The following is a 13,309-nucleotide window of genomic DNA, read 5'->3' on the forward strand; positions in this document are numbered from 1 at the left end:
CTCTTCTTATTGGCCTTTTAAGAACAACTGGGAGCTCTTACCTAACCTGAAGTGTCTCTTTGTGTTTCTTTCAGGAATTGGGGCCCTCGCCCAGGACACACTATGGTGCTTCAGCCAAGTGAAAGGCACTATCGAGATTGGAGCGACAGAAGGTAGGGAAAGCTCCCTACACCCTTTTCCTTGCTTCCTTGGGGGTTTGTGCTGGTTCCAGATCTGAAATCGTTCGTTCATCTTTGCCTCCATCAATGTAAGTCTCCGCACATCCCAGAATAGCATTCTGAGCTGGAAATGGATTTAATAATTTCTTTCTACCCTTTTTTTCTGTTGAAGTTTGCTTTATTCCCACCAATAAGGCAGCACTGAAATGAACTTTCGGTGAGACAGGTTTGAAGAGAGGCTAAACGAGGCAAGTCTTGTTTCAGGATTGTCTGTCAGCTCTGTAGAATTCTGAGTCCCAACACTTCAAGATGGTCAGACATTAATTTCTTCCTTCCATTCTTTGTTGATCACTTACTACCACACATGAAGCACACAGGCAGAACGAGGCATTCAAGTCTACTCACATAAACCATGGGCACATTGAGTCCCAATATCAGCATATGATTGCCTTTCTGGCTCTCAGGAGATTTTCGTATTCCAAGGCCCTTTACCTGGCATAATACATTCCTTTTCCTCTCCTGAAGAACTTTTTTTTTTTTTAATTCTCTTCATTTTCTTTTCTTATAAGCCTGAGCTTGGAGACCTCTATGACTCTCCCAAAGGATGTCTGCATTTCAAAATAGCTGAATGATAGGCAATTGGAAGGAACTAGAATAGCGCTTCTGGGTGTTTTAAATCAAGGTTTAGCTGTTCTAGCCGAACGCAGTAAGGGTTGCCTGGAACAGATTGCACCGCATTGGTGGTAGGCATAGAGTGCTGTGGTACACCACAGATCTAAAACCAATTTTAGTGAGTGAGGAAGTGAACCGTTGACAGCGCTGGCCTTCTGTATGGAAACTAACGTGCATAAATGCATGTGAACTTTTGGATCGTTCCACAGCATTTTAATTGAGTAAAAATAATTTGAGTAAAAATTACTTTGAGTAATTCGGAGGAGGTATGTTATCTAAAACCTTGCAGTAATTCATTTTTAGAAACTCAATATAGTGGTGGATACCCCAAAACCAAATGATTTATGTTCAAATAGTGGGCAAAATCACACTAAAATAAATTAATGACTGAATGTATAAAATTACACTTTTGTACAGCATCTTCTATTTTTCAGATGCACTGCCAATGGAGCTTTACCAATGATCCCCATGGACCCCCTGTGAAGTAGACAGAGCAGGCTTTATTAGGCCCGTTTTCTACCCATCTAATCAGCAATGTTGTCGAGTGTCATCTATCTGGCAGCACTGTCCTAGGCATTAGAGATAAAAAAGGGAAGGGAAAAAAAATAACTTACTCCCTAACCTCAGGAATCTTAAGAAAACTGAAGCTCAAGTTAATCAGTTGTTTTAAATCTTGGCCATGATTCAAAATCACTTGTGCTTTTTAAACAATAGACTCCAGATCCCCAAGAGTTACAAATTAGAGGTTTGAGGACCAGGATGATGCCCAGAAGATTCTGATGGAGTGGACTGGCTTTGGGGACCGCCAGGCTAGATGACTTGTTTAAGGTCATGCATTATTCTCAGACTCTGGACTTAAATCTTCTCTTTGTGACCGGCTCCCTACTGACTACAAGGATTCTTAGTGTCCACTCCAAGTATAGCTCTTATCAACTGAGGACTTCCTATGTGGTGAGTACTCTTTAGTAAGTGCTTAAGACAAGTTAATAAGATAATGTAGGTATGACATTTATCACAGTGCTTGGCGCTGTGTAGGTTCTCAATATTTTCAAGCTATTATTATGAATATCATTGTAATAGATTTTCCTTCTAATTTAATCCTCACAAAACCTTATGAGAGGTAGGTATACGTATTTCCACTTTGCGTATGAGAATATTGAAGCTAAAGTAACAGAAGACTAAGTTCTTTGCCACGTTGGACACTATCACACAGCCACTGGCATCTAGGTTCCCTGGCCAACATATTTTTAATGTCATTTAACTTCACTAATACTGCCTCAATGACACTTGAATATTTGTTGAGTGAATTAATGAATGACTTTCACTTGATAAAAATCAAGGTTCTTAAAAATCAGGTTCCTTTTTTTTAATTGGCCTGCTCTATCCAAGTTGGTTTTCTGTACTGATCAAAATCAATAAAAATTATTCAACTTTCAACTTTCTCTTCCACCTCACTTGTTCCTGCTAATGACTTTTCCATTATATTTCTACCACTTCCCAGCTGGTGACCATGGCCAAGTCACTTACCATCTCTGTGCTTAAGTTTCGTTTTATGCAAAATGGAGATAATGATATAGATATCTGTTAGGATGGCTGTAAGGGTGAGGTGAACAAAATTATATATATACGCATATATGTATATCTGGCATCTAGACTGTTATAAGATGCTCAAATTGCATTACCTGCTCTTATTGTATTATAAAGGCAAGAGTGAGACCAGGTAAAGTGACAAAAATAAATATTTTAATGCAATATTTTTTAAAAAACCAAAATTAATGCAAAGAACCCGCAATGAATGAAATATCAAAATGTTAAATAAAGACAGGCTCGGTATTACTGACTTAACTGTTTCCTTGGCTTCAGGCTCCAATAAGACTCAGCATGGCATTGTTACGGCTCATTTAATTAACTGTGTATCTTGGGTATCAGCTAGTAGGCTGGAGTTTTTCACATTCCAAATTATTCAGTAGGCTATTAGATGGATGACACTGAGTCCAACAATAAACATTTAGTGAGTGCTTATCAGATCCAAGGCACTGCCCCAGAGAGTGAAAGGGTTATAGAGATCAATAAAATATAGTTCAAGTTCTCAGAAATACACCGTTTAAAGGGAGACAGGAATTGGTACATAAGAATGAGGCATTATGTCAAGAAATATAAGACAAAGTGAGCTAAAAACAAAGTGTTTTGATTAAAAACTAAAGTGCTTTGAGTAAAAAAGAGGTAGAAATCTCATCTATTTATGGGGACAAAGATAGACTTAATGGGAAGAAAACATTTAAAATAGAACTTAAGAGATTTTTAAAAATATGACATTTATTCTTTTCCTTTTCTGATTACTAAAACAGTATGGTCTCAGTGTAGAAAATTTGAAATATAACTAAAAAAAAGATCGCACAATAAATTTCATTCATAATCCCACAACCCACAGATCTACACTGGTAAAAGTATGTGGTCTATCTTTCTAACCTCTTGACTATGTGTATATTCATCAATCAGTTTAGCCAGCAAATAAGTGCCACGTGACAGATACTGCAAAAGGGACTGGTTAGTTTATAATGAACAAAAATCAATACAATTTTTTTTTTTACCAAAATGAAATCACAATGGAAATCCTATTTTGTAAATAGATGTTTTCACTTAGCAATATATAGTGATCATCTTTCATTTTATGAACAGTAGGTATGCCCTAATTTATTTACTCAAATTTTCAAGTGTATAACAACACTGTTATGAACATTCTCTAATAGCTACTCTGCGCTTATCCAGGAAAACCTATGGGGTAGAGTGATTATAAGAGCATATGTTTTACGATAAAACACCTGATTCAAAATTTGGCCTCCCTACTTTTTCGTACAGAGCAAGTTACCTCAAATTATTCATAATTTCATTTCCCGATATGTAAAATTGGGATAATAAAATCTACCTTGAAGAATTGCTGTAAGAATGTATTTGGACAGATATTTTAAACAACATAGCACATAGAAAATGTTCAATAATTATGATTAGTTGTTATGATTATATCACTGCAATACATTCTTAAAAAGGAAATTCCTTGGCTCAGATTATGGAGGTATATTTTAAGATTTTTTTAAATTTAAAGTATCAATAGCCCTTTAGAGGCACTAATGACTTACATATCCACTATCAGTATGTAACAGTGCCCATTTTCCAAACTCTCCAATTTAAAAATTGGATTTACAGTATCCGTTAATTGACGCTTCTTTTTTGAAATTGATGTATAATTGACATATAACATTGTGGAATTTAAGGTGTCCAACATGTTGATTTGATATATTTATGTAATTGATACTTCTTTGATTACTCAAGTTCTCAGAGGATTTCAGGAAGCAGAAATTATGAGATATGAAAAGGAAGGAAGTTGAAATGGTGCGAATAGCATGTGCAAACGTCCTGAGGTTTGTAGGCTCAGAAAGAGGAAGAATTCCATTTTGTTGGGCGTAGAGTACCTGCAGAAGCAAAGTGAAAGACTAAACTCGAAAGGTAGGCGGGACTCAGGTTGTGAGGTGCTTGAATGAGAGTAAATGATCCTCAACATACTGTGCCATATGATGCCAAGTGATATTGCTGAGGACTGAAAAAGTTATTGTTGTGCCATACAGACCAAATGGAAGTGATGTCAGCTCCTTTCAGACAATGGCGATGAAATTAATTTATTGGTAAAGTAGAAATGTCACTCAAATTCATTAATTCATTCACTCATATATTCAATAGATATTTATAAATGTCTGCTTTTTTCCAGGCACTGTGCCAGGTGAGTAAGACATATCATGTACTAGTAAAAAATTTATTTTATAATGAGAGACTCAGCCAATAAAAAAGGTAGAAAATAGCTCATTCGAGGTTTTGATGAACACTGAGAAAGACTTTAACAGGGTGGCATGAGACAGTTCTTAGAGGAGCTCACGTCAATGTGGGTTATCAGGGAAGGCCTCTCTGAGGAGGTGACACCTGAGCCAAGGCCTGAAGGATGGGAATGTGCCAGCGTCAAAGAACCATGCCTTGGTCATTGCAGGTAGTAATAAAACGAGCACATGTACAGGCCCAGTGCCAGCAGAAAAGGTGATGTTTTCAGAGCACATACAAGAGCCCAGTGTGGCTGCAGCTGGGCAAGAGCAAGCTGTGTGCTCTGAAAGGAGATGGAGAGGTAGGAAAGGGCTAGATCAGCTGGGACCTTTTAGGTCAAAGAGGCTGGGTTTTATTCTGAGAATAGGGGGACTCCTTGCCATGGAAGGAGTTTAAATATTCAATTTATCTTGTTAAAATAAGTTCTTATTGGAGTTCTGATGAGAGACAATGTGGCTTTATTAGAGTAGAGAAGGTGCTGATGATGAGAAGAGAACAGGCTCCAGACATATTTTGGAGGTAATGGACTGGCTTTTAGGGGAGAGGTGAAGTAGGGACTTAAGATAGCTCCCGGGTTTGGGCTTTGAGCAACTGAGTGATTTGTGGGTACCGGTCATTGAGACTGGGAAACCTGGAAAAGAAGCATATTTGGAGATGTAGGGGAGGAAAGACATCCCCCCACCCTCCTGGGTTCACTAGCTGGGTCTATGAAATAAACCAACAACAGGGGAAATGGTACACAAATTTGTTAAGTTTTAATATTATGTGCGTGGAGGTACGACAGGAAAAAAAAGTGAATACTCAAAAAGGCGGTGAGATTTGAGAGCTATACCATCTTAGTTGGAAAGGGGAGGAGGGATGTAGGCCTCTTAGAGGACAATAAATGAGTCTTAGGAAAGATGAATGAGGCCTTAGAAGAACAGATGGAGACAGGCTGGTTGGTGACAAAGTTTGTCTGCGATAAGAGTCAGTCTTCCCTGGTTGATGGAACTCCCGGGGAGGGGACTGATGACAAGTGAATTCCTTTTGGAGGATCCCTCTTTTGGTAAATACAGGGGATTCAGAGAAAACCTCTCCCTACATTTGCTATTTTTCAAATGTCTTCAGCTTAAAATAATCAATACATCAAAGCAGCGTATTTTGGGGTGACATGTCCTGAACTCCTTCTGGGAGAAAAATCATAAGCTTCGTTTTGAGCATATTGAGTGTGAAATGGTTATAAGATAATCAGGTGTAGATGCCAAGAAGGAATTTGTCTATGTGAGTGTGGTCTTGATGGAGAGAATGTGAGATGGACCTAGAAACGAGGGAGGCAGCAGCATGTACATGGGATTCGGAACCGTGGGACTTGGTGGGGTCACATATGTCTTACAGACCATGTTAACATGCAGTCAACAAACAACTTGTCGATGGCCTGAAGCTTTCACTATTTTGCTGGTGAGTAGGATGCCATCTAAGCATAGTTCACTTAGTTTAGTTCTTGGAAGACACACATTGAAAGGTTCACCATATGCAATTCTTGTATTGGATTTGCCTAGCATGCACATTCATATAATATATGATTTCATCTCATGGAGTTTTACACTATGTCATCATAGGAGTACTTTACATGCTGGAAATTGCCCACTCTGGGCGTCAGGCAATATCTTCAGATTTGGTGTATGATTCAGTACATGGGAAGAAGTCAGAATTATCTGATATTTCTGGGGTTTTTTTTTCCCGACTGTAGAAGATAGCTATTTCCTTTCTGATACTACAATTCTAGGGTGTTTCCTTCTACAGCTCAATGTCCATCAATATAGGTCATTTCATCTTATTCATGGGAAATAACGGTGATATTTATTCTGTTTTGCTACATGGGCGTAACTTTCCTTCCTTCCCCTCCCTCCAAAAAGATGACTCATGTAGAGGGAAGAATGAAGCGTTCTACTCACTCAGTTTTCTAGTGAGAAAAACTATCAATTTAGCTGCCGATGTGAGGTGCATTCCAGGCACTCTAATCTAGAAGCTGTTGATTGCGAGTGACTTTCTAGCAAAGAGTCCTCCACCTCAAATGTATGCAAGAGTGTCTGATCTTTGCACTGATGCTTGAGAAACTCAGAGATAGTAGGAATGATTTTTTTGAGAAACTTGGGAATATTAGGCATGATTTTTCAGCTTCCCTTCAGTGATTATGACTTTTTGCTGTCATCAAAACAGAAAAATACTAACTGGATTGTCTCAAAGCAGCATAAAAACTGTGACCTTCTAATTTTATAGAAAGAAGTCAGTGATTGACAAATTACCCTTTTAGATGTTTATGCAACATAAATGGCAAAGGGTGATTGTAACGTCACTCCACAGATCTTAGTCTAAACAATATAAAATGAGCCTTGTTTGCCTCACTCTTTCCACCCCTGATATGGGCTACCGTGGTGGCTGTGGTGAGAACTCCCATCTCAGGAAGAAGAGCTCTTGTTCTTTGGACAGAAGCTTTTTTTTTCCAGGAGATTAGAATACTTGGAAGGAAGCTTTTTGGACCAACAACCTCAGGCCACCAATATAGAGTTATTAATCAGTCAGGTTATCCCCTAACTTTAAACTGGGTCCAGCTACCCAGTTAGTGACCTTGGGCAGGTCACTGAAAGATTTCCAAACCCTATAGTGCATGGGATCCCTTGAGGAGGGCGTTAAAATGCATATTCCTTGTCCTACCCCTGGAGATTCTGCATCAGAAGGTCTGGGATGGAGTCAAAGAATTTACAAATTTCACAGGCATCCCAAATCATTCTAACACAGGTTGATCCAAGAAACACACTGAGAAACTCTATTTTCTCTTTCCTTACATCAGAGGGCTATGGCGAGAGCAGAGCAGAGAGAACATCTGAGCATATTTTGAGTGCTTTTAAAGGAAACCAGAACGCCAACAAATATAAGGTTACTGTACAGCCCAGCTCTCTGCCGCAGGCACTAAGGAGAGTGAAAACCTCTCCTCTGTGTGTCAAAAGGAAGCCCAGAAGCTCCCCTCTGCATCAGAGAGTCTACAAAGGGATTTCCCAAGTAACTGTACTTTGTACGGGGCTCCAATCTGCTGGAAGCAAAGTTGGTCTGATTATGAACAAGTTGCCACGAGATGAAAGCATTTTTCTCCGCTGTGATGGAGGCTGTCTTGATGCGAGAGAGCTGCGGGCTTGCTGTACTCTGAAGGCGACCTGGTGAGAGGTGGACTCCCGGGAAGCTTGCAAGGCTCTGAGGGGGAAGGGAAGCAGATTCTGTGCAAAGCACTGCGGTCAAACATCCTGTTCTCTTTGTAAGCATTAGGTAATTAAATGTTGCCAAGCCAAGAAAGAGCAAAAGCTCCATGGCATTCATTTCACCCCTGCCCTAACACTAATCGCATTAAATGTGTTTAGTCAGCAAATAGCTGTGGAGCACCCACTATGTGCCAGGCACTGAGCTGGGTGAACAAGATACTGTTGCTCTCCTCTTAAGCAGTTTATATCTTCTTGAGGGATATCAACAAGTGGTTGTCAATTGCAATCCAGTGTGGGTGTGGAAAGTGCTAGAAAAAGAGTAAGCTACCCAACCTCTCACAGTGGGGTGGCAGAGGGAGCAGGGAAGCCTCACTAGTGTAACTGGCAGCCAGTAGGAGACCTAAAGAAGGAATAGAAATTAGCCAGGCTTTTTAGGCACAGAGACCAAGTTTTATTTAGGGTTCAACTATTCTTTTAGGCAAATTATTCATCTTCCCTGGTCTGTCTTGAGATGATGTTCACAGGCTTTGTTGATAAAATCTCTGAAAGCATGATACCATAGCTGGCCGCGGTAGAGTAATAATAATGATAATTCTATTTAATCAGACTTCACTGGGGCGGATTCTGTAATAATAACTATCAGTATATTACCTCGTTTCATCTTTGCCACAATGAGAAGATATGAAGCAACTTAACCACATTTTACAAAGGAGGAAATTGAGGGTCAGGAAGTTTAACAACTTACCCCAGTCACACACCTGTCTGATCTCAGAGTGCATGTTCTTAACCATGGTGAGAGGGTGGTGTTGGAAAGGAGCCTGGCACCTAGTCGGGGCTCAGTGAATATTTATTGAATAAATACAGCCTTCAGTAAGTAATAAATGTCAACAAACCAAAAATCATTATTACCATTAATATAACAACAATGAATGTTTTCAGGAGAATAAAATAACTCATTCAAAACAATCCCTTACAAATATACATAGTTCTTTCCTGCTTTTAACACATATGGGTCATTTATTTCTTATAACGTCCATGGCAGATAACTAGACTAGGTTTTATAATTCCACATAACAGATATAAAAGAGATAGTATGGATGTTACAGATAGAAGGTAGACTATTCCTCATTGAAATGAGGAGATTAAGGCAGATAGATAGAGATACATTTTAAATTGCCCAAGGTCTCAGAGAGACTGGAAAGCAAACTTTTGAATCCCATACCGGAGATTTTTGTACTGCTCGTCTTCTACTATACAATATGGATTGATGGCTTTGGGGTGGGGAGTCCTCTGTTCTAGAAGCACTAACTACTAATTTAAAACGTGGTTGACTGTCTTGAAAAAGAAGGGCACAGGTCACAAGGCAGCTCAAGGGAAATCTATCGCTCACGATGCTTTCAGCTGCAACAGAAAATTCATCTCAAAATTCTAGAACAGTAAAAGAATTACTATCCCTTCCTTGGTTCTGCAAATATCTGCTAAGTAGCTACTGTATGCCAGGTTTATAGGCATTAGAGATTCATCAGTGGAGGAGATATACGATAGATAAAAATAAATTAGTAAAATATCAAAAAATAAGGTTGTAAATGCCGTAGAGGAAAGTAAAGCAATAGGGGGTGCAGGGGTGTGGGTATTCTCTTTTAAATAGGATGGTCAAGACTTCATGCAAAAAAAAAAATGACATTTGAGCAATGATATGAAGAAGGCAAGAGATCAAGTCATGTGGCTATCTGGGGAGGAGAGCTCCAGAGAGGTAACAGGTAGTGCAAATGTCCTGAGGCAAGAGCTTATCTGGTATGTTCAAGGTCTAGACATGTGACTAGTATGGCTGAAGTTGAGTGAGCAGAGGGAGAAGTTGTGAGAGATGGAGACAGAGAAATGATGGCTGGTAGACGCAAGCAGGGGCTTTGAGACCATTATGAAGACCTGGACTTCTGCCTGAATGAGGTAGAGAGCCACTAGTTGTAAAACGCTCTTTTTAGCAGCAGGTCAATAATAAATGGTAAGGAGCCAAGGTCAGAAGCAAAGAGCCCAGTTAAGTGGTTATTGCAATAACCCAGTTGTTCACATAATAACTCCTGGGGCAGGGAGCCCCCGGAGCTGATTAATTTCCTGGCTGGAGAACAGCATGGAGGACTCAGATTCTCTCTGTCCTCCTACTTTGCTGTCCTTGGGCTGTCAGCTTTGTCCCAAAACAACCACAGCCATTCTGGGCATCACACTCAGACACAACAATATCCAGTGAAAGGATATTGGTCTTTTAAAAACAAAAACAAAAACAAGAAATCTGTTTTCCCTAGATGTCCCCAGCAAATTTCTTTAGATATCCCCTTGGCCTCAGTCTGAGTCATATGGCCACCTCTAAACCAACATTGACGAGGAGAGTGGGATTAGACTAGATGGTTTACACAAGTTAGGTTTGCATCTGAGCTTGATGTAGCATCTCTGAGGGAAGGACACACAAAAATATCTGGCCTCTGCAGCAAGGAACGGGGAGTCCAGCAACAGTCAAGTCAACTACAGGAAGAAGAGGCAGGTGTGGATTAACCAATTCCGTAGCTCCCTCTGGGCAAAGGGTAGAGAGGTTCATTGGCTTGTTCTTTGTAGAACATTTGGCTCAGGCAAGTCCGACGGCCACGCTTCCCTGGACTGAAGCTGGGGGTTCCCTGAAGCTGGGGGTTGGGGTGTGTGAGATGACTTACCTTTTGTTTTCTTTTCATGTTACTAATTAAGCAGATTTAGCATCATCCCACTTTTTGCCTATGTAATTTTTTAACGAAATTTAAAAGCTAAGAATAAATAATTAAGCACGTGGGCACTGAGGGGTGGTTCTCAGTTCTGTGCTCAAGGTCTCAGGTAAGTGTCATGTCTTTTTCTTCAGCATGTTTATTTTTAATTTATTAGGTAGAGCTTTTTTTTTAAAAAAAAAAAAGAGTGTAGCTACCTTTATAATAGTATGGTTAGGGGTAAGAATATTGAATTTCATTCATCCATTTATTCAGTAAATATGTATTGGGCACTAGGTGTTGGAAACAGCAGCCCTTGAAATAGCCAAGGTCTCTAGTGTTATGGAGTTCACGTTCTAGAAGGTGAGATGGACAATAAAAAAAGAAAACTTACAAAGACACAAGGTGATTTCAGATGGTGACATACACTATGAAATATATAAAATGTAGTAATGTGGCAGTGGCTGAGTGAGGGGAGGGGACGGGGGCACGGGCGTGCCTCATTTTATGGTGCTTTGTTTTATTGCACTTCACAGATTTTGCAGTTTTTTTACAAATTCAAGGTTTTTGGCAACCCTGTGTCGAACAAGTCTATTGGTGCCATTTTTCCAATGGCATTTGCTCACTTTGTGTCTCTGTATCACATTTGGTAATTCTCACAGTATTTCAAACTTTTTTTGGTTATTGTTGTATTTGTTATGGGGATCCGAGAGCCGTGATCTTTGATGTTACTATTGTAATTGTTTTGGAGCGCCATGAACCCCGCCCATATAAGATGGTGAACTTTATGGATAAATGCTGTGCGTTCTGACTGTTCCACCAACCAGCCATTCCCAGTCTCTCTGCCTCTCCTCAGGACTCCCTATTCCCTGAGACACAACAATATTGAAATTAGGCCAGTTAATAGCCTTACAATGGCCTGTAAGTGTTCAAGTAAGAGTCACGTGTCTCACTAAAAGCTAGTGTCTTACTGTCTTCACTAAGGTGAAGAAGGCATGTCAAAAGCCGAGACAGTCTGAAAGCTAGGCCTCTTATGCCAAACTGTTAGCCAAGCTGTGAATGCAAAGGAAAAGTTCTTGAAGGAAATTAAATGTGCTACTCCAGTGAACACAGGAATGAGAAGAGAGCGAAACAGCCTTATGGAGATATGGAGAAAGTTTTAGTGGTCTAGATAGAAGATCAAACCAGCCACAACATTGCCATAAGCCAAAGCTTAATCCAGAACAATGCCCTAACTCTCTTCAATTCTTTGAAGACTGAGAGAAGTCAGAAAGCTGCAGAAGAAATGTTTGAAGCAAGCAGAGGTTGGTTCACAACGTTTAAGGAAAGAAGCCGTCTCCATAACAGAAAAGTGCAGGTGAAGCAGCAAGTGCTGATGTAGAAGCTGCAGCAGGCTACCCAGAAGGTCTAGCTGAGATCACTAATGAAGGGGCTACACTGAACAACAGATGTTCAATGTAGATGAAACAGTCTTATATTGGAAGAAGATGTCATCTAGGACTTTATAGCTAGAGAGAAGTCACCGTCTGGCTTCAAAGCTTCAAAGGAGAGGCTGACTCTCTTGGTAGGAGCTAGTGCAGCTGGTGACTCTAAGTTGAAACCAAGGCTCATTTACCATTCTGAAAATCCTAGGGCCCTTAAAAATTATGTTAAAACTACTGTGCCTGTGCTCTATAAATGGAACAACAAAGCCTGGATGACAGCACATCTATTTACCACATGGTTTACCAAATATTTTAAGCCCACTGTTGAGACCTGCTGCTCAGAATAAAAGATTCCTTTCAAAATATTACTGCTCATTGACAATGCGCCTGGTCACCCAAGAGCTCTGATGGAGATGCGCAATGAGGTTAATGTTGTTTTCATGCTGCTAACACAGCATCCATTCTGCAGCCCATGGATCAAGGAGTAATTACAACTTTTAAGTCTTATTATTTAAGAAATACATTTCATAAGGCTATAGCTGCCATAGATAGTGATTCCTCTGATGGATCTGGGCAAAGTAAGTTGAAAACTTTCTGGAAAGGATTCACCATTCTAGATTCCGTTACGAACATTCGTGATTCATGGGAAGAGGTCAAAATACCAACATCAGCAGGAGTTTGAAAGAATTTGATTCCAACCCTCATGGATGACTGAGGGGATCAAGACTTCAGTGTAGGAAGTAACTGCAGATGTGATGGTGACAGCAAGAGAACTAGAATTAGAAGTGGAGCCTGAAGATGTGACTGAATTGTGGCACTCTCGTGATACAATTTAGTGGATGAGGAGTTGCTGCTTATGGATGAGCAGACAAAGTGGTTTCTTGAGATGGAATCTACTCCTGACGAAGATGCTGTGAAGATTGGTGAAGTGAAAACAAAGGATTTAGAATATTCCATAAACTTAGTTGATAAGGCAGTGGCAGGATTTGAGAGGATTGACTCCAATTTTGAAAGAAGTTCTACTGTGGGTAAAATGCCATCAAACAGCATCACATGCTACAGAGAAATTGTTCATGAAAGGAAGAGTCAACCGATGCAGCAAACTTCATTGTGGTCTTATTTAATGAAATTGCTACAGTCGTTGTAAGCTTCAGCCACCACCACCCTGATGAGCAGCAGCCATCAACATTGAGGCCTGACCTTCCACCAGCAAAAAGATTATGACTCGC

At 40.0% G+C, this 13,309-nt stretch overlaps 1 protein-coding gene across 4 annotated transcripts in view; it reads left to right on the forward strand.

Annotated features, from left to right (window-relative positions):
* Window positions 1-13,309, forward strand: part of PPP2R2B (protein phosphatase 2 regulatory subunit Bbeta) — a 436,815-nt gene that overhangs the window by 304 nt on the left and 423,202 nt on the right. For all 4 annotated transcript variants that reach the window (XM_023617485.2, XM_023617484.2, XM_070233097.1 and 1 more), the window contains exon 2: window positions 75-152. In XM_023617485.2, the coding sequence (XP_023473253.1) occupies window positions 75-152 (78 nt within the window). The remainder of the gene's footprint in view (window positions 1-74; window positions 153-13,309) is intronic.

This window comes from Equus caballus, chromosome 14 (genome assembly GCF_041296265.1).
Source record: "Equus caballus isolate H_3958 breed thoroughbred chromosome 14, TB-T2T, whole genome shotgun sequence".
Taxonomy (NCBI): Eukaryota; Metazoa; Chordata; class Mammalia; order Perissodactyla; family Equidae; genus Equus; species Equus caballus.